This window comes from Festucalex cinctus, chromosome 14, assembly GCF_051991245.1.
Source record: "Festucalex cinctus isolate MCC-2025b chromosome 14, RoL_Fcin_1.0, whole genome shotgun sequence".
Lineage (NCBI taxonomy): Eukaryota > Metazoa > Chordata > Actinopteri > Syngnathiformes > Syngnathidae > Festucalex > Festucalex cinctus.
The window spans coordinates 7,643,669-7,665,713 of NC_135424.1; the positions used below are offsets into that span (position 1 = coordinate 7,643,669).

Genomic DNA, 22,045 nt, shown 5'->3' on the forward strand with positions numbered 1-22,045 from the left:
TTTTATTCTCTTCCAAGTGTAAATAAACAATAGCCTAATCTAAAAATACTGTTTTGAACACCAAAGACAAAAACAATACACAGACTTGAAAGTTCAACTTTACTTGTGTGAATCACATTTTAAAAGGACGACACAATCCCACAGTTGAAAAAGATAGACATCGACTGTCGCGTTTTCATGTTCCTGGACAATCTGATCGAGCTACTCTAATTTTCTATAGTCATTGAATGCACCATCCCCCGCCCCGTCCCCTCTCCTGCTTGAGCGTCAACTCTTCCTCACCGCGATTCGTTCCCCTCACAGCGGCTCGCCTTCTGGATTGTTCCTGGCTAGTTCTCCACCGCAAACTGCAAGTCGACGCTTGGGCGAAGGGAGAGCGCGAGACTGAAAAGACAGTCCGCGAGGCTGGGTATAAAACGCCGAGACGCGACCGGCTCTTCCCCCCGCTTAGTGGACATACAGCGGCGGCGTTTGGAGCGCTCCCCTTCACGGTCTTCTTCACATCGCCTGGGTTTCCTCAACCGAGCAACACCATGGTAAGCGGCTCCAGTTGTGTACAGCGTTTTTATTCGTCGATTTAACGAGCCATTTAAATAAATACACATTTGGGTTTTGAAAATCAACGCCATGAAGGATGACGCCACCTTCCGTTTCCCACCCACTTTTGTGACATCTCGTCCGCCTCCTGTCCGGGGAGGCCGATGGAGTTGGGCTAGTCTTGTCAGCAGCCCGAAGCCTTTTGGCCCACATTCTCGTCTCTTGATCCCTGTCAGTGGTCGTGTTGTTATTCCTCGCCACGTTTTCGTGACACACATTCACGCCTGTACAGGCGAGAACGTCGTGTCCTTTCGTGCTACTACTAAACGTCTCGTTTTGAATGTGTGCTTTTGTTAGTGTTTACAGTTGCAACATTGTCATTTCGCAAGGAAGAAGTTTAGCAACACGATATTGACAAAAACGAATTTCTGATATTTTGATGAAAACAAGTCTCGTATTTGTATTGCTTTTGCCTGTGACCAGAATACAAACCAGGAAGATTGTTATAGTTACACAATCAATTTACAACAATACAAAGGCCACACTGTTTCAATGAGTGGAGAGCGTGATATCACCGAGTTAATGCTGCATTCGAGGAAGGTGGGACGTTGGATCATCCCACTCTGATTGTCCCACTTCCGATCCCAAAGCGTTCAGGGCAAATGTAACGAACAAAGATGGATTATTCTCAGTTGAAAGAATCATGTTAGGTCATGTAAAGTTATCGTTTTCCAATTAACTAAATTCATGTTATACGAGATGGCGGCACGTGGATTGAGTGGTTAGCACGTCTGCCTGCCAGTGCTGAGGACTCGGGTTCGAGTCCAGGCTCCAGCCTTCCTTCAGGTTCTGTTTAAAAAAATAATAAATGAATGGGGAAAAACAAAACAAAACAAGAAACCTTGATCAGGGACCGCAAATAGGGGAATCCACTTCCAGGAACATCAGGCTGCAATGAATGCCAAGTGGAAATAATCAGCACATAAAGTGGTGCAATATAGAGCAATGTGAGAGTCATTAAGCAACATGGAGTGCTGTCGGAAGATGCCTTTGGTGAGGCGGATCCTCCTCAAAACCCGTCCCAGTTGATCGATGCCATTGAATTGAATCCTTGTAGTAGCTGCATCAGATTCCGCCAGGAAAAAACAAAACAAAAAATCAGGCACCATGTATTTATTTGTATAATGTGTTTCTATTATGACAACCACACTTACAGCTTGTGTCAACATGGCAACATCCTTCTATTCAACCTACAGCATGACACTATGGAGACAGCAATCAAGCGCTGCTGGTGCAGCTAATATGGAACAAGAGATAAGAGCTTGATTCGCACAACCACGCAGCCCACTCACTTTTTCAGTGCATCGCTGCAGTTGTGTTGGCACCAATCTTCAGCAGCAGCGGTGGTGGTGGTGGGCAGTGGGCTTCTTATTCACCTTTGTTCGTTTTCTATAGCTCTGCCCTTCATTAATTGAGCTGCTGTCGATTGATTTTAGTGCTGTCACTATCAAATATTTTTAGGATGAATTCATCTATTGATTATTCAATTGACTAATCGACTAATCAGATTCATTTTGATTTTGCGTTCAAGTGCAATAAAAAAAACATTTTCCCCTGCTTACTATTTATTAAACAGCGATTGGTGTTTATTTTGTACTTCATATTCATTAGTGATTAAAAAAAAAGCGGAGTAGGGGGTTGATGTTGCACAATGTTACTGGTTCGGTCAGTGTAATAAGTGTAATAAGAGATGTTTGCAAATGTCTTATTTTGATTAAACACAGAAGATAGTCCGTCTTCTTTCATCAAGTACTACAGAACCCGGTGAACAATTACTGTTGGTATGCTAATTTCAGAGGATTTGGACAATTTTAAATTAAAAAATGGCTCCAAATGATTACTCGATTATTAATAGTCGATTAACTTAGATAACCGATTACTTGACGATTAATTCATTAATTTCCAGAGCTCTAATTCTCTTTGTTTTATGTTTGGTTTTACTAGTTTAAACTGAAACGAGGAGTGGCAATAGCTTGAAGCAAGACCTTGCCCTCCTTTTCGAAGATTTGTTGACTAGCTGCCAAAACTGCTGCTTGTCGGGAAGTTCGCGGGTACCATCTAAGCAGCTCTCGCTCAAATATTTCCTTGCAAATAAGAAATGACTAACTTGAACTTCACACCATTGGTCTTGGTTTTGCGAAATACATTTTCACACGAGTGGTGTTCAACTCCACCTTTGAAAGCAGAAAACTACCAGGGGGACTCCGTGCCCTCCGTTCCGTGTCATTTATACAGAATAGCAAGTGTGAAAAAAGGCGGCTAAATACTGGCTTATCTTTTAATGCGTTACATTAAGCAATGATCATAATGTGTGGGTGTGGGTTTACTTGTTCCAGTAGAATATTCAAACCTCATGCACGACCCACCCCCATCTGCAGATCTATAATTAGCCATGCTTATTTGGGTTGCCAGCCAGACTCGTATATATGCAAAACTAGTGTTGTGTTAGCGTTTTTATTGATTGTGAATGATGCATCATTTATGGATAAGTCTGCACGATGTCGCCTTTCCTTCTACATCCATCTTGAGCTTAATGCATATGAAGTGGAGTGAGTTTCTACGGCCTATTATTAAAGTTAGCAAGTGGATATATCCCGGGTGGCTCGTTAAATCAATTGTCATTAGACTGGATTTTGATTTCGATGATGTAGATGTGAAGACATTCGTGTTGAGCCTCAGGATATCTGTGCTCATTCTCCCTCTTTAGTGATCAATAAGGTTGTTGGCTTGCGATCGTCGTTTAGCACTGTAATCTCATGGCTAATTCTGCCTGTGTCACTTTGCTGCGCTTAAAATACCGTAACCTCTCCTAATAGGCCAGGTTTACATGACAGGGCCAAGTGGCCAATTCTGATTTAGGGCTCTCCTGCTTGATTTTTAAAAAAACATTTTCGGTACGTTTCAATATCATTATGATTGTGTGTATATTTATAGAACACATGCAACCTTGACATGTAGCCATATGTCAAATTCTTTACAGCTCTCATGTCTCAATAAGCTATTTGTGTACCTTGTTCTATATTCCTGCTGTATCATATTTCCATCATATTTATGTTCTATTAGGGCTGGGTGATTATTGGAAAATATAACAAGGAAGAATAGTTTGATTGATAGAAGTAACTATGAATAAATATGATCATTCATTGATTTCAAAACCGAGTATTCAGCTACTAACTCATCTTAAAATATACATTAAAAAAACAAACAAAAACTACATTAGTAAAGATCAAATAAATGTGAGAAAAAAAGAGAAGAAAACACAACTGCTGTTCCTGCTCTGATTGCCTTGGCCTCTTGGGGGCAGTGCAGTGCACTCAGGGAGATACATATATATTAAGAAGAAAAAAAAGAGTAGAAGAAAAAAATGTGTCCTTGAACTTGAATAAAATTCGTTTTTTGACGATTTTGCCTCTGAATATTGATATCTGTGTTACTCTAGCGTTTTGTGTGTGAATATTTGTTTTTGTAAGAAATAGTAGTCCTGGAATTCGATGCTAATTTTTAAAATTAGCTCGATAAAGTGATTTTCTTTTTGTTTCTTCCATTGACTGCTAGCATTTAGCACTGCTGATAAAATGAAGTATGTCTTTTTGTATTTAAATATATTGTACAATACGTGTAATTCTTAGTGTTTTGTGTAGAAATCATGCTAAAATTTCAATTAATTGCCCAGCCCTATTAACTATACCACCAGTACATTTAAAATGTAGCATAGTTAAAAGTTGAACAATATTTGATGATCTACGCTTTAGCTGTTGACATTTACATTACAACACATTTTCACAACATTTGTGTTGTTTGAGCACATGCCATTTCAATTTAAATGCGTTGTTGCGCGGCAATTATCCAACACAAATAAAATTTTCATTTCATCCACATTTGGAAGAGGCCTGCTTCCGATCTGAAGATGCGTAATTTAATTCCATGTGGCTCCCTCTCACACCCTTTTACGCTTCCATAATGCGTATCGTTTTGTAACACGTGAGAGCAAAACATTTTTTGTCACTTGAACCGTGTCGCGTAAATCCGGCCTCAGGTAAATGTTGTCTTGGCACTCGTTACTTGGAAGCTGACAAATGAACAAGGGAGTAGGTTAGTCTGCTGTGATTGCATCATCAGGTGTCGTGTTTCGCAGCTGTTTTGCAACAGGGTTTAAGCTCAGTGCTAACAGAAGAGGCACAGTTAAGAGTTTTCCTCATTGAAATGAATTGAAATATTAATCAGTTCCAACCACCACTACCACCCCAAAAAATGGTTGAACTTTTGAATTGCGACCTTGTGTAGGATTATTGTGCTTGTTGATTTTCGTAGGTAGTGTGAAAGGGACTACTTTGAGTATGTACTATGACTATCGATGGCCTCTTGTTTCTTCTCTCCTCAGGGAAATGAAGCCAGCTACCCCCTGGAAATGTGCACGCATTGTAAGTATTATGCACACTTACAAGAAGTTATTTATAGAAGAATTGCAGGTTGCAGTTCACATCAGTTATCCAATTACCACAACAATATCGCAGCTCGGTGTTGCTGGTTTGCTTCGATGTCACTGGCACATTTAACACAGAGGACGCGGTTGCAGCGGCGCTAAAACGGGCACACCACCACGTGCGGTTTTCAATTAGTGCAGCCGAGGTCGCGCTACAGTGAAGATGATGCTCAAGGACTAAAAGGATGACCTCCATTATTAAAGAGTCTGACACCTAATTTGGGGGCAGAATATTCTTTAATTGGATAGCAAGGATGGCAAAAACTTTGCAAAAAAAGTAGAAAAAAATGGTATATACTTGATTTTCATTCGACAAGGTTGACACCAAAACATTTACAAATACATGTTTCAGCATCAAAAGTGAAACACTTTGGGGGAGAAAAACAAAAATGACCCAAAATTGGATATGTGTGCTTTTTAATTGTACCCAAACTAACAAATTCACCAATGGAAAACAAAACAAAACATGAGGATGAGAAAGAAAAAATAACTGTCACAGTATGGAGATGTTTCCCACTGGACAGCATACTTTGTAAAAGCACTATTAAATGATGACAAAAATAGTCAAAATTTGCATTCAAAGATACTTGTAAATGCATGCTTTTCATTGAGCAGCAAGTTTGGCACCAAAACAATTATCTTTACCAAAACAACTTTCAAAATTTGTAGTTAACACAGGTTTCATTGGATAGCAACGTTAATGATATCAACATATTAACACTAACAGATGGTCCAGACTTAGTTCACAGACTGTGGGCCTTGCTGGCATTTGTCCCCGCAGGCTTAATGATACAATCGAGGGGGTAGTCGTGTGATTGTATCATGAATGACCCAGAACTCAATACATGGTGGATCTCCGACAGGAATATTTTCATATAAACACTATGCTTTTTATCAAAAAATTTTTTGCCTGCCAAATTTGAAGAGTTAATGTGTTAATTCTTTCTACATTTAATATTATGAAGATGTCTTATGCATTATTTTTTTTTGTTCCACTGCATGCTCTCATTTCTCCTATTTTTCTGATCATTTAATTACTTGCATAATTTAAAATGGGAAAAAAAAATGACCCCAATATTTTGAAATGAACAAATATTTTGAATGTCATACCCAAACATTTATTAAATGCTTTACTTTAATACATGTAGTAGCCATGTTCATTGCTTAAACACAACCTGCGCTACCTTAAACGTAACCCCGCTGTCAAGATTTATTAATTAATTAATCAATCTTGGGATTAATCATATCAATACATGATTAATGTGACAATTTTTTTGTGATTAATCAATGAGTTAATGCTTTAATTTTGTCAAAACCTTTTAGTTTTCTACAATCCCAATTTATGATTCAGTTACGATACAATTTCCAAAATCCTCAAATGTTGCTAGAACAACATTGTTAAAATAATAATAATAATAATAAAAATCTGAATACATGTGCCATTACACCCCTAAATAATCCAATCAGACTAGAACACAGTGTGCCATCTGCATGCCGCAAGTCATGTCCTTGACCTAGTTGGAAGTGGCAAGCGTCTTGGCTTCTATCAAGGACTTGTGAATTTACTGCCAGCATGATTATAGCATTTTTTTTCCTCCCCACCCATGTGAATGAACTTCATGTAAACACTGAAAGTTCCAGGAGATGGTCTGACCAAAAGTGTCTCAACTCTCCCGTTTCCCATCTCAGTCGACCCGGACGAGATCAAGCGTCTCGGGAAGCGCTTCAAGAAACTGGACCTCGACAACTCGGGCTCGCTCAGCGTGGAGGAGTTCATGTCGCTGCCCGAGTTGCAGCAGAATCCTCTCGTGCAGCGCGTCATCGACATTTTTGACACGGACGGCAATGGAGAAGTGGACTTCAAAGGTTGGATACTACTACGACTACGAGTTTGTTCCGTTTTCAGGAATCAGAGTCAGACTCAAAGCTGTTCCAACCCTAAAAATGCAAATGCAGGCCATAGTCCCACGTACACAGCGTACTTGTTTGTCTATGTGTTGTGCAAGTGAGTGGATTGCTGAGTACATGTGTTGTTAAGTTTGCAATCATTTCTTAACAGAAAACAGGCGGCCTCAGCAGACTGGCTCTAACCGTTCTGCTGTGTTAGATGTTCTGGTTCTTGAGTCATCTTCATATAGCTATGCTATGTGAATATGAATGTGAACAGAGCAAGGCATTCTTCATTGCAACACATGTATGATAACTTATTTATTTACAATTATTCCTACACTGATCATGCAATGTTAATGGTTGAACAAACAAGATATTTTCGGGGTCTCGCTGGTTTGAGAACCACTGCCCCTGATGTTATACCATACTAAGTCAGATCAGCAATTATTGACATTGACGTTTTGCTGTCACAGAGTTCATCGAGGGGGTATCACAGTTCAGCGTCAAAGGTGACAAGGAGCAGAAACTTCGATGTAAGTTTACAACTTTTATTGTGTCAGTTCCGACATGCAAGGTTACGAACGATGCACAATAAACTACCTTGCTGGGAGGGTCAAAGATATTTAGATGTTCCGTTCTGAGTGGCAACGTGCTGCCTGACTAACTTTCAACACACTTGCAGTCGCATTCCGGATCTACGACATGGACAAGGACGGCTACATCTCCAACGGCGAGCTGTTCCAGGTCCTAAAGATGATGGTGGGCAACAACCTGAAAGACACGCAGTTGCAGCAGATCGTGGACAAAACCATCATCAACGCCGACAAGGACGGCGACGGCAGGATATCCTTTGAGGAATTCTGCGCGGTGAGTTGAGGCCCTTGCTAGAGATTTTATGGTGTCACAGATACCATTTTGAAGAGTAAAGTTTATCTCTGAGCCCCTGTCAAGTCTGTTGCTAACCAAAACAACAGCATCTACCCTTTTTATTTGGAATATTCCTGTTACTGGTTTATATGTTCAATGAACAAAATCATCTATGGGAGCATGTAAGCTTCTGGGCTACACATGATGTTTCCAATGTTAACCTGAAGAAGAAAATAGACATTTAATTAAAAACTATTTTAATTGAAGTAGTCCTTGACTCCAGCTCCACCAGGAAATGGCTGCTCAAGCGCCAACTAGAACCAGGAGAAGAGATCCCAGTCGTCCAGTAGTAGCTCAACTACGCTGAAGAAATTTATCTTCTTTAACGCGGACCTCTTAGATTTTTCATTATCCTGTTGGCTCTCCAGTGGTCCAAAATGCTGCTGCTTGAGTGTTGATGCGAACCAGGAGAAGAGATCAGTTCTCTAGTAGCAGTTTCCTACCTTGATTAAATATTATTCCTAAATGTGAAATCTATGAATTATTTCTGTAATCACTATGTAGCTTGTCCTTGATGCTGCTGCTGGAGTTCTGACTGGAACTAGGAGAAGAGATCAGTCCTCTAGTGCCAGTTTTCTTGTGTGTGTGATGAATAAATAGTCCAAAACTAGACCAGCCCTGAAGCTGGCCCAGAAAGCTGCTACGAGTGCTGACGAGAACCAAGGAAAGAGATCACAGTGCTAATTTTGCTACCTTGATGAATAGAATCTACTTCAAATGGATCTCTTAGTATTTAATTGACCCTATTGACCCCTAAGTTGGATCAGACTGCTGCTGCTTGAATGCTGACTAGAACCCATAGATTGAACCTATTTCCATTACTGTCTCCTTCGCAGGTGGTGGGCGGTCTGGACATACACAAAAAGATGGTGGTGGACGTGTGAGCGCATCCCCACCTCCCTTCTCGACCTCCCTCCAGCTCACTCGAGTCTGCCCGCCCTCCCGAGTTCTCCTCGACGCTCGCTTCCTTACCATCTCTGACGATTTGTTCGGCAAAATCAAGAAAAACCGCCTCAGTGTTCCATCAGCGGAACGTTTCGTCTCGCTTTTCCACCGCGAAGAGCCTCGTTCAAGTGTTACGTGAGGCGCGAGGGCTGCCTACCCGGTCAAAAACAAAGAAGACTGAAGGATGAGGAGGTAACTGTAAGGTAAAGGGAGGGAATTTCTTCTTTTAATATTTGTTTTCTTCTCATCTTTTATATGTGAGAGAAGTACGTATATATTCATCCACACTTGATTTAGAGTGCAACTTACTGGTCGGGTATGAAGTGCCAAGCAAACATATCCACACACTCGTTATTTATTACCCAAAATGTATTTTCAAAATAGTTGAAGAGGATTCTGCACATTTTATTTTATTTTATTTATTTTTTGGTCACTAGACGAGACATTAAACTTGAGCAACTGTGAGATCAACTTCGTTGTGGATGTTTTTATAGTCACTAGACAGGCCTAGAATAAGAAATGTATTTTGCTGTTTGGTATTGCTAGACCGACCTGGAATGGAAAAGCAGTTTTTGTTTTGGGAAAATGTCTTTCAAAAATAATAATAATGAAAATGAATTTGAGCAGCTGTTAGGTCATTTAAGGGTGCTTTTGTTGAGACTAGACAGGCATGAAATGAGAAATATGTGACGGTTTTTCAGAAAATGTATTTTTAAAATAACTATGAAAAAACTTTAGCATCTGTCAGGTAATCTTTACTTTTAAGGTGTTTTTGTTGTTGCTTGATGGGGCTGGAATGATCCCCTCAACCCCCATTTTGGATACGGTTGTTGTGTAACGAGTCTGGAATGACAAACGTATTTCCCAAATATTTCTGAGAAAATAAACTGGAAACGGGCAGGTTAGGTTGCGCGTAATACGAAAACTGGAGCCTGCATGATGTGGATTTTGATTTTGTTTTGCGCATGTCGAACGTATTCGGAACCAATGGTCTCGTTTACACATGAATGCGGAAGTGAACAGAAACTAATAAAAGATCTATAGAAAATGTATGTTGCCAAATTGTTAGTCTCCACATGAACTCAATTGCAGTAAATTGTGTCATTAACTGCCACAAGCTTTTTTTTAATTTTTTAATATTTTGTACATACATATTTGTTAAATGCACTCCTGTGTATATTTTGGACACCTTCACGCTTTGGTTTGGAAGTGCTTTGTCTGAGTTTGTGTGTGTGGGAGATAGCTATACCGGTATATATTATGATGTACAGTATTTAACATTTTTGTTCTTCCGTTTTTCTGCATGTTGCAGTTTATGCTGTGGGACTGTTGGAAACTTGATACTATATGAAAATGAAATGCCATTTAAATAAACTGAACTGTTAAAATGAGTTGTCTTATTTCAAATGTAAATGATTACATCTGGATTTTTTAAATACAATTTTCATTTTTAATCAAAAATTAACATGGTTTAAAAAAATACCATTTAAATTAACTTTGAAATACTCTCCTGTACTTTTAAAGGGATACTTTACTTATTTAGCCATTTTTGGCAGTCAAACTATTTTGCCTATAATTTTCATATTTTCATGTACAATTAGTACCTTTAACAACACATTTTGCAACTTGCTATCGACCAAAAATGACATCACAAGGGCTCAGGTAACCAATCGGAAGCTCACCTTGTGAATGTCACATAACCAAATCTAGAAAACAGGTGAGCTGTGATTGGTTACCTGAGCCCTTGTGATGTCATTTTCAGTCGACAGCAAGTTGCAAAATGTGTTTTTAAAGGTACTAATTTGTATGTGAAAAATATGTGGAAAAATAAGTGGAGTATCCCTTTAAGATTTTAAAATTACTTAAATTTAAAATTTGTTACCCAAAAACATTTCAATTTTATTCACAAGTCATTTAAATTCACTTAAATAAATAAAAAGTTCCATTATAGGAAAAGCTAAACTTTAAGTCTTTTACGCTTTTATATGTAGCCAACTTAAACTAGATTTTTTTTTTTTTTTAAACCAACTTTATAAATTCAATTTGCAAGGTTTTGAACAACTGATGTATTTTTGTATTTGTGAATTTTTTTCACAATTGTTTTTTGTATTTGTGAATATTTTTTGAAATTTTAACGCCAAATGCGTTTTATTTGGATTTTTAAAACCACATTTAATATGAGCATTTATTGCCCCCCCCCCCCCCCCCCCCCCCCAAAACACAAACATTTTAATATTAGCATTTTTTTTGTTTGTTTCAAAATTAAAACTACAATGAAAGGTCATTTGTACTTTATATGTTTACTGACACTGTCAAGACAAATCTGATCTTGTAGTTTTGAACATTTCAGTTATTTAGCTCAACTGGTGCACAAAAATATACTCCATTGATGATTTGTATTTTTTTTATCTATATACACACACACACAAGTCACACAAAAACATTCATCATATGCGTGACAAATTCCTCAACTGACATCAAGTCCATGATGATTTAATCCAAATTAACTCCCTTGTCCATATGAACTCCATCAACTGATCACAAAAAGACTGCATCAGAATCTTTCCGCAGATCTGCTGGCGACCACTCGGATGTTTCCGTATACCTTGGAAGGTGGACTTCCTGTTGTGGATAAGAAAGATTTCATTCATGTATCAAACGAGCCCTGAGAGTGAGTGTGCTAATTAAGAAATAGTCCAATTTCTATAAATCCATGCGTGTGTGTACATTTTCATAGGAACACTTCTACGACATTCAACAAATCACAACAACTTCCCATTAGTGGTGAGCTCAAAGTTCAATATATTTGGCAAAATTCCCAACTCTGAGGAAAATGGGATGATGAACCAGTCCACTCTAATTGTAAGTGTCTGCAATATGAAATAATTGTGACTTACCTAAGATGAGGTTGCATATGGCTGTCCGGGCCATCCTAATGTTTTGAAAGGAGCCCAAAATGTGCACTTTGCTGCGGACACAACACAACAATGACATAGATTTTACATACACATGTAAAATCTATACTATTTCTCATGCCACACATGGGAGTTATTTTTTACAAAATTTTATACCATTCTGAAGTGTTGAAAATGGCTTACTCTTTTTGAGGATGCAATGTTAGTGGTTTAAGTGACTATTTTGGAAGTACAAGGTTTCACTCAGCAATATTATATATCACTTGCATTATTATTTGAAGAAAAAAATACATTTAATTATTCCCCAGCAGTAGTGTAAAAGTTGTGTGTTATTTTTCATCAACTGACGTGTCGGCCAGCACGATGCGAGTCTTGGTGACGTTTTCGATGGTGAATTTGGTTTTTCCGCCTTTGCCTGCAATCCTGCCGATGGCTCGGGATAAGTGGTCGCCTTTCAGCGGCTTCACTGTGAAAACAGACAAAAACAAACAGTACAGTTGAGTTTTTCATTTTCGTCAAATGGACTTTGTGAATGGCTATTTTTACCATCTGTGACGTCGAAGGATTCGAGAAAGAGCTCATCCAGTCTGACCAGGGCCAACGCGTCCTGGCAAGTGACAAAAAAAAAAAAAAAAAGGTAATATGCATTTCTGGATTTTTGCCATATTTTATATGTCTAATGAAGTGTTACTTTCTAAGTACATGGTTTTAGAATTGTGAATTTGGACAAAACCATTTTGATTTAAGACAAACTTGTGTAAAACTCAATTTTATTATTTATATGTTGTCATTACAATTTGACTATTGTAGACTGTCATTTAATAAATAAACTGTTTTGTTTCCAATAAATGTGAGCGCACAACTTCCAAGAATATTCATTTGCTTATTGTATGTAAATGTAAAAATGCACAAGTGCCAACACACTTACTTCAACCTGGAAGCCCAGAATGAAGGCTTTCACGAAATCGGCTGCTTTGGTGAGTGAGGCTATGTCTTGCGTGTCTTTGCAAGTCTGGAACGGGGGAAAAATAAAAACATTTAGAACTAGGTCCACTTGGAATTACTTTAAGAACTTTTGAACATCTCAACATGCCCAAAATCACCTCCCAACTCAAATCAGTAGTAGTATTTAGGCTTGAAGCAGCCGTTTCGGGGCAAAGTCCAGATTTTAATCACTTAACATTGATTGGCACTTACATTACTGGTGTTCATTTAATATTACGTAACCACATCACGTAAACTTTCAGTAGACACTTACTTTAATCTCTACATTTCGTGTTTTAAGGTTGAATCTGACTTGAAGTTGTAGGTTTTCCACGATGGGAGTGAAGATCTTAAGCCAGTTCTCCTTCAGTGGCGTGTAACGATGAGCTGGGACGGCCACTTTACGCATCTGATCCGCCCCCTAAAAACGCAAACATTTATATTCACACTCCTTCTACATATTTTAAGTAATTTTAAAGACAATACGATTATTACTACCTTTAATTTGTCGAGAGAAATAGGTGGAAACTGTGGCCTCTTGCGTGCTACTGGACCCTCCGTGTCCATATCAGCTGCGTCGAGTTTCCTCTTTTGGCTCTTTTTAGACTTGACTTTTATAAAACTGTCACTGTCATCCTGCTTTTCAACCACGCCAGCTTCCATTTCATTATTTGTCGCCGAATCCATGGTGAAATTCACGTTTCAAAAGTCGAATTGTAAAGTAAAAATAGGGAAATAAAGTAGGCAAAGAGGCGGATGGTGTCCTCGTGTAACAGGAAAGACCTAAAAGGCAACCTCGACTTCGCCTGAATAAAAAAGAAATACGTAAACGAGGATTGTTGAATGTCTAACCATTACAATGATATCTGTCAATACACCATCAGAGATATAAGCATAGTTTAATTTGTCACAAATGAGGTAAATGTTTACTTGAAATATATATTTTTTCAGGCATGTTATTTAGCACCAGTGTTGTGTTTTGGGCACGTAGCTTCATTTAACGTGACTTCCTGTAAGGAAGAAGAGGGTCCTGCGTCATGTGTTTGGCACCTACTAGCTCCATTTAAGTATTTACGCCTGTACATTTTTACACACGTTTCAATATTATTATTTTTTGCGTTTATTAGGGGCAAAACGAGATGTCGACGCCACTCTCGAAGCCCCAAATCATCGCGCACGTCCAGAAGAGTTTAAATTACACGGTTTTTGACTGCAAATGGATCCCGTGCAGTTCCAAGTTCGTGTGTCTCGGGAACTTTCCGAGGGGAACCGGAGTCATGCAAATATACGAAATGCAACATGGAGAGGCTCAGCTCATCAAAGAGGTAAACATTAGATGCCACATTTGTTTTTGTTTTTTTTATAACGTATCCATGAGATAGCTCTGAGTTAAAAATTTAATTGAGGGCTTTGGCTTATAAAGGGGGGATCTGAGGTTTTTTTTGTTAGTGCCTCGTCTCCATAGCAACAGTCGTTTTCGAGTGGGACGTTTAAATTCATCAGCAGCCAAATATTGTTTCTACGTGGACCAATATAACACTAGTTGACACACATGAAACTTGTCAGTAGTAGTAAGTTGACTCAATAATGTTCTGAGAGTCACGGAATGAGGTACGCCTGAAAATTCCAATATAAAGCTCTTTAAATCCACTTTTGCAAAAATACAAATGCTGTTTTATGTGGTGTTAATTGGACAGTGTTTATTTTTTTTCCACCCCCAACAAAGTTGAATATGCCACAAATCAGATCCATTGTTTCTTTTGTATTTCAGGTGGAGAAAGCCAAGCCCATAAAGTGCGGCACATTCGGGGCCTCATCTCTTCGCCAAAGACACATAGCAACAGGGGACTTTGACGGACATCTAAACATATGGTACTCCCAAATTATGTGCGAACGAAGGCCTTTTATTTTGCTTTCTGCAGTGGCTAATGCAGTAATTCTGCAGGAACCTGGAGGAGCCCAACATACCGGTGTACTCCGTGAAGGCTCACAAGGAGATTGTCAACTGCATCGATGCCGTTGGTGGCCTTGGCATTGGTGATGGCGCACCTGAGATTGTTACCGGAAGCAGAGATGGTATATGAGTGCAAGTTTTGTTTTTCACTGAAATGAGAAAATATCTGAGTGAGTAATGAACAGCATGTAAATCAGCCTCGCTCACAGTGTGTTTCTTAGGTGTTTATGTGTAAATAAGTTATTTTGCAATGAAAAATCCCAGTTTCAGGCTCTTTTTTGTTTTTGTTTTATAGGTTTAGGTGTTACAAAAGCAACAGATATTAGTAACAATATTTCTTCTATTAATGATATATTATCGTTCTTTGCAGGTACAGTGAAAGTGTGGGACCCTCGACAGCGAGACTCGCCCGTGGCTAACATGCAGCCCGTGGAAGGAGACACCAAGAGGGACTGCTGGACGGTCGCCTTCGGTTTGTTGCATCTCCATAGCATCAAACCCTTTGACCAGATTCATACCTTCATACCTCACCCACATCAAGATTGACTTACTTTAATTTCAAACTTGAGGATGAACATGCCACCTTTAACTGGCACCTGTGCCCACAGGCCACGCATTCAACGATCAGGATCGCTGCGTGTGCGCCGGGTATGACAACGGTGACATCAAACTGTTTGACCTGCGCAACATGTCGCTACGCTGGGAAACCAACATTAAGAATGGGGTGAGAACCACATACATGTAGAAAATAAACATATTTTTTATTATTAATAAAATAATAAAAAAAAAGTTTCAATATGAATCTAAAATAGTTAATTTTAATTAATAGTGTTATTTAATTAATTTAATTATAATTAACAATAATATATTTAAAATATTAATGACATTCTCAATTAATGAAAAATTAATACATTATAATTTAAAACTCAATTATTAATGACAATAGATAGTAAAATACATTTAGTAATGTTAAATAAACTGTATGTAAATTTAGCTTCTTTTTTTTACTCTACTAATAATAAATCAATTGACAAATTTACATTAGCATATTAAAAAAAAATAATATTGGGCCATCTTGTGGAATCTTCTTGTTTTGGAGATTTTGCGCCATCTTGTGACATTTAAATGTAATTACAAACCCCTTGAATCATTTGTGGATTTTCGCCATTCGCGGCAGGGCAACCGTAAATAGCTGTTGGTCTTCCTCACGCTTCCTTCCGCTTTGCTCACCAGGTATGTTGCGTGGAGTTCGACAGGAAGGACATCAACATGAACAAGATGGTGGCCACCTCGCTGGAGGGGAAATTCCACGTGTTTGACATGCGGACCCAGCACCCCACCAATGGTTTTGCTTCCATTTCCGAAAAGGTAGCATTGGCCTCTGCGGGTTTGGCTACAGAGTGAGGAAAATGGCAAAGGGGTATTAATGTTCTTTTCTACGTTTGTGAGCGTCCAAGGGAAATGTGGAGAGCATTTTCACAGCTGGAAGTGTTTTGTCTCTCATTTTCTGTGGTTTGGTGCTGCCCATGATTGACAGCAGGCGAGGTCTGCTAGCGTTAAACTAAAACGTTTTCCAAATTCAACTTACTCACATTTTCTTCTTTTTTATTATTATTTTTTACCTGAATTTAAGTTGATTCTCTTTGGATGATTTAAATTTTCTTATTTGTTTTTTTTTAAGGCTCATAAATCGACCATCTGGCAGGTGAGACATTTGCCTCAGAACCGAGAAATCTTCGTAACGGCTGGCGGCTCGGGCGGCCTTCATCTGTGGAAATAGTGAGTCAGAATTTTCCTATGTATTCATCCCATACACTCTCCTTACAAGTGTGTTCTTTCACTTTATATACATTTTCGCATTCATTAAGCATTTATTATTATTGTTTTTTCTTTGTTTTGTTTTAGTGAGTATCCCACCCAGCGTAGCAAGAAGGACTCGGACGGCACCAACGTGGGCGTGGCCGGCTCGGTCAGCCTGCTGCAGAACGTCACGTTGTCCACGCAGCCCGTCGCCAGCCTGGACTGGAGCCCCGACAAGCTGGGCCTGTGCGTGTGCGCCGGCTTCGACCAGACAGTGCGTGTGCTCATCGTCACCAAACTCAACACCGTGTGAAAACAAAGCCAAAGCTGGGATATTTCATTGGGAAATTGTAAGCCAAACTGGACCTTTTTGAATGGGACGTGGCTTTTTACATGTTGAAAATAAACCATAATGTTTAACACTGGGAAAAAAATCATCTAATTAGGATGTAAAAAAGAATACATACATGGTATGTTTTTGTTGTTGTTGTTGTTTTTTTTGTCTGTATGAAGAATTTTGCTTTCTACAATTAAATTGATCCTTAGGGGGACCCTGTTTTTTTTTAAATTGACACTCCTCCCAATTAGTTTCATGATTGCCTGTACAGTGGTACCAGGTGTTTTAAACAACCACATTGCATTAGGAAAGTCTGCTAGCTTAATGCTAACATAACACACTATTGCCATGCTGTTGTTGTGTGTGTGTTAATCTGTGTGTGCTGGTTCTTTTAATAAAGAGAATTGTCACATACATGGCAACTACCAAACAAGGTTGGAATGTACAATCAAACACAAAAAAGTACTGTCAAGTCTGTCTTTGAGATAGTTTGTAAATAAATTAAATGCCCAAGTGTAATAAAAATTACGAAGGTTAAAAGGTCAATATGTCTGGATGAAGTCAGGTAAATCCCATAAAAGGCCCGGGAACAAATTGCACAGTCCCTAAAAAAGTAAAACAACACTACAGTCATCCTGTTCATTATTAATATGAGTTTGGAAGTTACACCCTTGCGTGGTCCTTTTGAAGGAAGGGTTGACTTTAAATGAAGAAGCTGAAAGGTCACTAAGCAATTTGATCTTTTTTCTTTCTGACCTTTTGCTTCCTCTGTCATCCCGTGGTCCCCTACACACACATCCTTCACTGGATACGGAACAAATTCTGTGAGGCTTATAGGGTCTGAATGAAATGATCCATATGTGAAAGCTCAATTTTAATGATAACCCAACACCAGTACAGTAGGCACTGCTTTCATTCTCAACCGGTGTTGTACTGCCATCTTGTGGAGATAAGAAGAACTATAAGAACGCCACCATTTATCAGACAACAAAATGGATACACAACATTCGACACCAAAGGAATTAAAGTAATTATGATTAAATTTTTCAGTGCCGAGGTAAATTATTGGTTTAAGAAAAAAAAAAGATCGAACAAACAAAACAGCCGTTTCTCTACTACTACATACAGTACTTGTTAAACTACTAACATTGCAGACTCCAATCGCTAGGGAGCAGTGTAGAGTAATAGCATATATACGTCATATCCGGGGGCGCTCCATCGTGGCGATTGGTGAAAAGCAAACGTTAGCATCCTAAAAAATAGGTAAATATGAACCATTTTTCTCTTTCCTTTTTCAAGTGAACCATGTGTGGCTTTTAGATACATTTATAAAGACTTCACAGATGCGCCGTGACAGTAAATGTGTCATATAAAACTAATTTTTCGCTTGACGTTACACTTGACTGCTTAGCTGCCGTTGCTAAATTGTTCAAGCTGTTGAATTGTACTTATAAATGTATTTATTGTTGTTCAGAATCATGGCAGCGGACGACAAGCTGGACGATTATCCTCATGAGATAGACGAACAGCTGAAAGGCTTCGAATCGTCGGTGTCAACCGTCAAAAACATGTTGAACACACTCGTGGCGATGCCCAGAAATGACCTCGATCAAAAGGTAAGACATTTGTTCATGGCTTATTATTAAAATCAGGTAGTAGGTACTCGTGTGTGATTAAAAATGTTGTGTTGACAGCTGGATCCTCTAGACCAGGCTAAACTGGATCTGATGTCTGCCTACGCGCTCAATTCTTTATTCTGGAGTAAGTGAACATTTTTCTCTTTAAAAATGACGTTCTTTGAGTTAGATGTTATTTATATTTTGTAAACCTCTTTTGCAGTGTATTTGGTAACACAAGGCATCAACCCGAGAGAACATGGCATTAAACAAGAACTGGTAGGGGCATCATTTGACTTTCAACATTGTTATGTTTATCCACTGTCTGTTTTAGGGGTGGGTAAAAATATTGATTCATCATTGCATTATAATATAATTGCAATTTAGCAACGTCACCCCACAATTCCATGCTCATTCATCAAATCCTCTGAATTGATTCACCACCTGGCCAGTGGAAGGCACTTTCAATAGAAAATCATGACAACAAAAGCACGCTATAACAGCCTGACACAGGATTGAAGATGGTAGTTTTGGATTTGTTGAAGTCGGCAGAAAGTGTGCTTCTACATGTGACGGGTTGGACTTCCAGAGCGACTGTCCCCTACGTAACTATCATTTCTCATTTGATTGAGCGTAAGGAATTATGAAATTTACATCCACTGCTCCATCGGTTCAACACTTCTGTATGTATCTATGTATGTATGTATGTATGTATTTATTTATTTACGTATTTATTTTTGCACTCCACAAACACATTTTATTGTGTATTTTTTAAAAATGATTTATTGCTAAAAACGTTCAGTATTTATATTTCATAATATTAAAATATTTGTGTGTATTTACTTCCTACTTTATCAATATTGCCACATTTAAATTTACAGGTCGAATCGAAATTTAATGATGAGTTTCTGAACGATGCACTTCCCGAGTCTGTTTGTGTGCCCATCAGGAGCGAATAAGGACATACATGAGCAGAGTGAAAGACATCACGGACAAGAAGAAGGCGGCTCGTGTGGATAAGGCGGCCGCTGGGCGTTTCTTGAGGAACGCTTTCTTTGATCCGGAGAAAAAGACGTCCAAGAAAAAAGCGGCGGCCAGCAAAACCCCCGACGCGGCGCCAGCAAAGAGGCCGAAGAAGAGCTGAGGAAGACATTTTTGGATGCCTCAAGGAAGAGCTGATCCAGAACAGAACTGTAACAAGTAATAACTTTGTAAAATGGCCTCCATCAGTGAGTTTGTGCTCATGATCTCTGAGAAAATGTTTTGTATATTTAGTAAGACTAGTTTAGTATAATGAAAATTGAATATTTATGTAACAATTGTTGAAAGTGATTCTCTGAATCCAGTTAGTAGTTTTTTATTTTATTTTTTTTGGCTGTTGAATACGATAGATTGCTTCTAGGGTTGACACTTGAATAATTGCATGTTACGATGTGAGTTTCTGGATTAAAAAGGTGGTTGTTTTTTCTTCAAACTAATCTTGTCGAGTTTCTCCCTAATATTCAGAGGCAGAAATCAGCTTTCGGTATGATGCAGTACATGTTAAATTATGTCTTTATCTTTAAATTCCCAAGATAAGATCAACAAGTCAAGTCATTAGCAAGCATTTTTAAAATTTAATTTTTAATGATTATGTTTGAAGTTTTTTTTTAACATGCAGTCATAAAATATACTCTAATAAAATCTAAATATTCCAAATGAAAACAACTGTTTGTCGGACAAGGATTAGAAAGAAATCAAACTCATCTAATTAGATCCTGCCCCACCTTCATATTACCGATATAATTTGATAAAAAGCTGCAGAACAAAATACAGATATATGTAAAATACACACCTCACATAGAAACATAGGTTTATGCTGTATGTATACAGTATAAGTACATGTTTGTTTTGTGTTAAACATTTACTGTACAAACTATGTCAAGTAAATGCATAATGTTAATCAAGTTTAAAAATTATAATTTTTACTATTAAGCTATATTATATAACTATTTTTGTAAATGTTTGCCTTTTAAACAAAGAAACACTGTATGTTATAGTAATATAAGTACTACTTATCAGGTAAATATAATTATAAATAAATAAATAAATAAATACTTCGAGAAAAACTGCATGATTTTTTTTTTTTTCCTCCAAGACTATTCATTGTGCACTCCACTACAGTATAGTAAACAGTGTACACCATAGTCAACGTAAGGTTTCATTTTGTGTGTTTATACACATACAGTAGTGTAAATGTTTATTAATTCCCTTTGAGATTTAATATGAAGTATGCATTTCTCTCAAGCTATTAAGTCAAAATCTTAGAAACAACCAGAATCATATCGTCAAGCATGACTATTATCTATTGGTTCCTGATGGAGCACTTCTGTGTCGTTTGTAAATCAAGCGGAACATTGCTCCTTGAAAGTGGCACTCATGGTAGCAATTAGGTTGTGCCCTGGAGGGGCGTCAAAAACTTGTGATTAGAAAATAGCCCAATACAGTGTGGCCATAATGAGACTTCCCTTTATAATAACCTCTGTCACGTTTAATAAAGACACATGCATGTTGTTTCCTTTGTGTAATTCACTCTCGGAGAGTCCAGATCTTTATCTTAATACGCCTGCCACTCTTGTGAGTCCCTCTAATCAAGGCCGGGAAACAACGCGGCGGTGGGTTTTCAGTCTGGGGAATTTATCTTTTCATTCTTTTCATCATTCCCAAACATCCCTGCGGCAACAGTGTCCAGAGATGATGATAGTTGTTTTTCTCCATGCTGCTCAAAGATGTGTCAGAATTTGGTGTGTGACCTTGGTGGAAAATACTTTTGCGTTTGCTTTCTGAGTTGAATGATTGGCCTCGTGTTCAGGAGGTAAGTCAATGTTTTGTCCTTACAATCATTTTATGTGCCCTCACTAGTTTAAATATGGCAATCTGATATTGAATTTGTGGATTTATCTTTCTTAGAGGCCGCCATTTCGCTACTGACTGTCAACTGAAAATGACATCACAGTGCTCAACAAAATGGCTGCCCCTGCTAAGGATAAAAATAGGTGGATTTTGCTGTTTAATTCATTTTCCACAAATACAGTATTATTCAGTTTACCATGTTGAGAGTAGTTGGGACTCAGAGAACGTATTACTGCAAAGAACAAAAAACTGCAAGGGAAATTCTTTGTCTTGACTTCCTCTTTAAAGAGCGGATGCTAACGTTACTAGCATGTAGCTGGAATAGCACTAGTGGTTAGCAAAATCTTGAGATGTTTACCACCTTGCGTTCTCCGCGGGCACCTTGTCTGCCTCTTGGACCGCTCCTGGAATTATATATATATATATATATATATATATATATATATATATATATATATATATATATATATATATATATATATATATATATATATATATATATATATATATATATCATGCTGCTGTTTGCCAAATGTTAGCCCATGGCTAATACTAGCTACTTTGGTGGTGGTGTAGCCTACTTTGGGCGCAATCTTGGGGCATGATGAGTGAGTTACAAAAAATTTGCGAGTAGGTGAGTTTGCGAATGGATTTACTGTGTTGTGGTGGTCTGTGTGAGTAAAATTAGGAAAACTGAACCTTCCA

The 22,045-nt window shown here is 38.3% G+C and overlaps 4 protein-coding genes across 5 annotated transcripts; 3 read left to right on the forward strand and 1 right to left on the reverse strand.

The window, feature by feature from the left end:
* The first annotated feature begins 200 nt into the window (after nucleotides 1-200).
* LOC144001281 (calcineurin subunit B type 1-like) lies at nucleotides 201-10,233 on the forward strand. 2 transcript variants are annotated; one of them, XM_077495467.1, is made up of 6 exons: nucleotides 201-536; nucleotides 4,979-5,018; nucleotides 6,770-6,946; nucleotides 7,444-7,503; nucleotides 7,653-7,837; nucleotides 8,734-10,233. In XM_077495467.1, the coding sequence occupies exons 1-6, from the start codon at nucleotides 228-230 to the stop codon at nucleotides 8,779-8,781; spliced, it is 819 nt and encodes a 272-aa protein (XP_077351593.1). In that variant the 5' UTR covers nucleotides 201-227; the 3' UTR covers nucleotides 8,782-10,233. The 2 variants fall into 2 exon arrangements, with proteins under 2 accessions (XP_077351593.1, XP_077351592.1); XM_077495466.1 differs by lacking the exon at nucleotides 8,734-10,233 and adding an exon at nucleotides 8,127-8,715 and having other exon boundaries at nucleotides 7,653-7,813.
* An 890-nt stretch (nucleotides 10,234-11,123) lies between these two features.
* Nucleotides 11,124-13,541, reverse strand: pno1 (partner of NOB1 homolog). The gene is made up of 7 exons (XM_077495907.1): nucleotides 13,240-13,541; nucleotides 13,016-13,162; nucleotides 12,686-12,769; nucleotides 12,304-12,364; nucleotides 12,106-12,223; nucleotides 11,740-11,810; nucleotides 11,124-11,464 (listed from the first exon to the last, which is right to left on the reverse strand). Exons 1-7 carry the CDS (start codon nucleotides 13,426-13,428, stop codon nucleotides 11,397-11,399), a joined length of 738 nt encoding a protein of 245 aa, XP_077352033.1. The 5' UTR covers nucleotides 13,429-13,541; the 3' UTR covers nucleotides 11,124-11,396.
* Nucleotides 13,541-17,378, forward strand: dnaaf10 (dynein axonemal assembly factor 10). The gene is made up of 8 exons (XM_077495906.1): nucleotides 13,541-14,066; nucleotides 14,513-14,613; nucleotides 14,687-14,817; nucleotides 15,066-15,167; nucleotides 15,304-15,419; nucleotides 15,929-16,063; nucleotides 16,377-16,474; nucleotides 16,601-17,378. The coding sequence occupies exons 1-8, from the start codon at nucleotides 13,881-13,883 to the stop codon at nucleotides 16,806-16,808; spliced, it is 1,077 nt and encodes a 358-aa protein (XP_077352032.1). The 5' UTR covers nucleotides 13,541-13,880; the 3' UTR covers nucleotides 16,809-17,378.
* Nucleotides 17,379-17,982: 604 nt separating this feature from the next.
* On the forward strand, nucleotides 17,983-19,926 carry c1d (C1D nuclear receptor corepressor). The gene is made up of 5 exons (XM_077495120.1): nucleotides 17,983-18,095; nucleotides 18,307-18,448; nucleotides 18,527-18,593; nucleotides 18,672-18,727; nucleotides 19,398-19,926. Exons 2-5 carry the CDS (start codon nucleotides 18,311-18,313, stop codon nucleotides 19,590-19,592), a joined length of 456 nt encoding a protein of 151 aa, XP_077351246.1. The 5' UTR covers nucleotides 17,983-18,095; nucleotides 18,307-18,310; the 3' UTR covers nucleotides 19,593-19,926.
* Nucleotides 19,927-22,045: the final 2,119 nt, after the last annotated feature.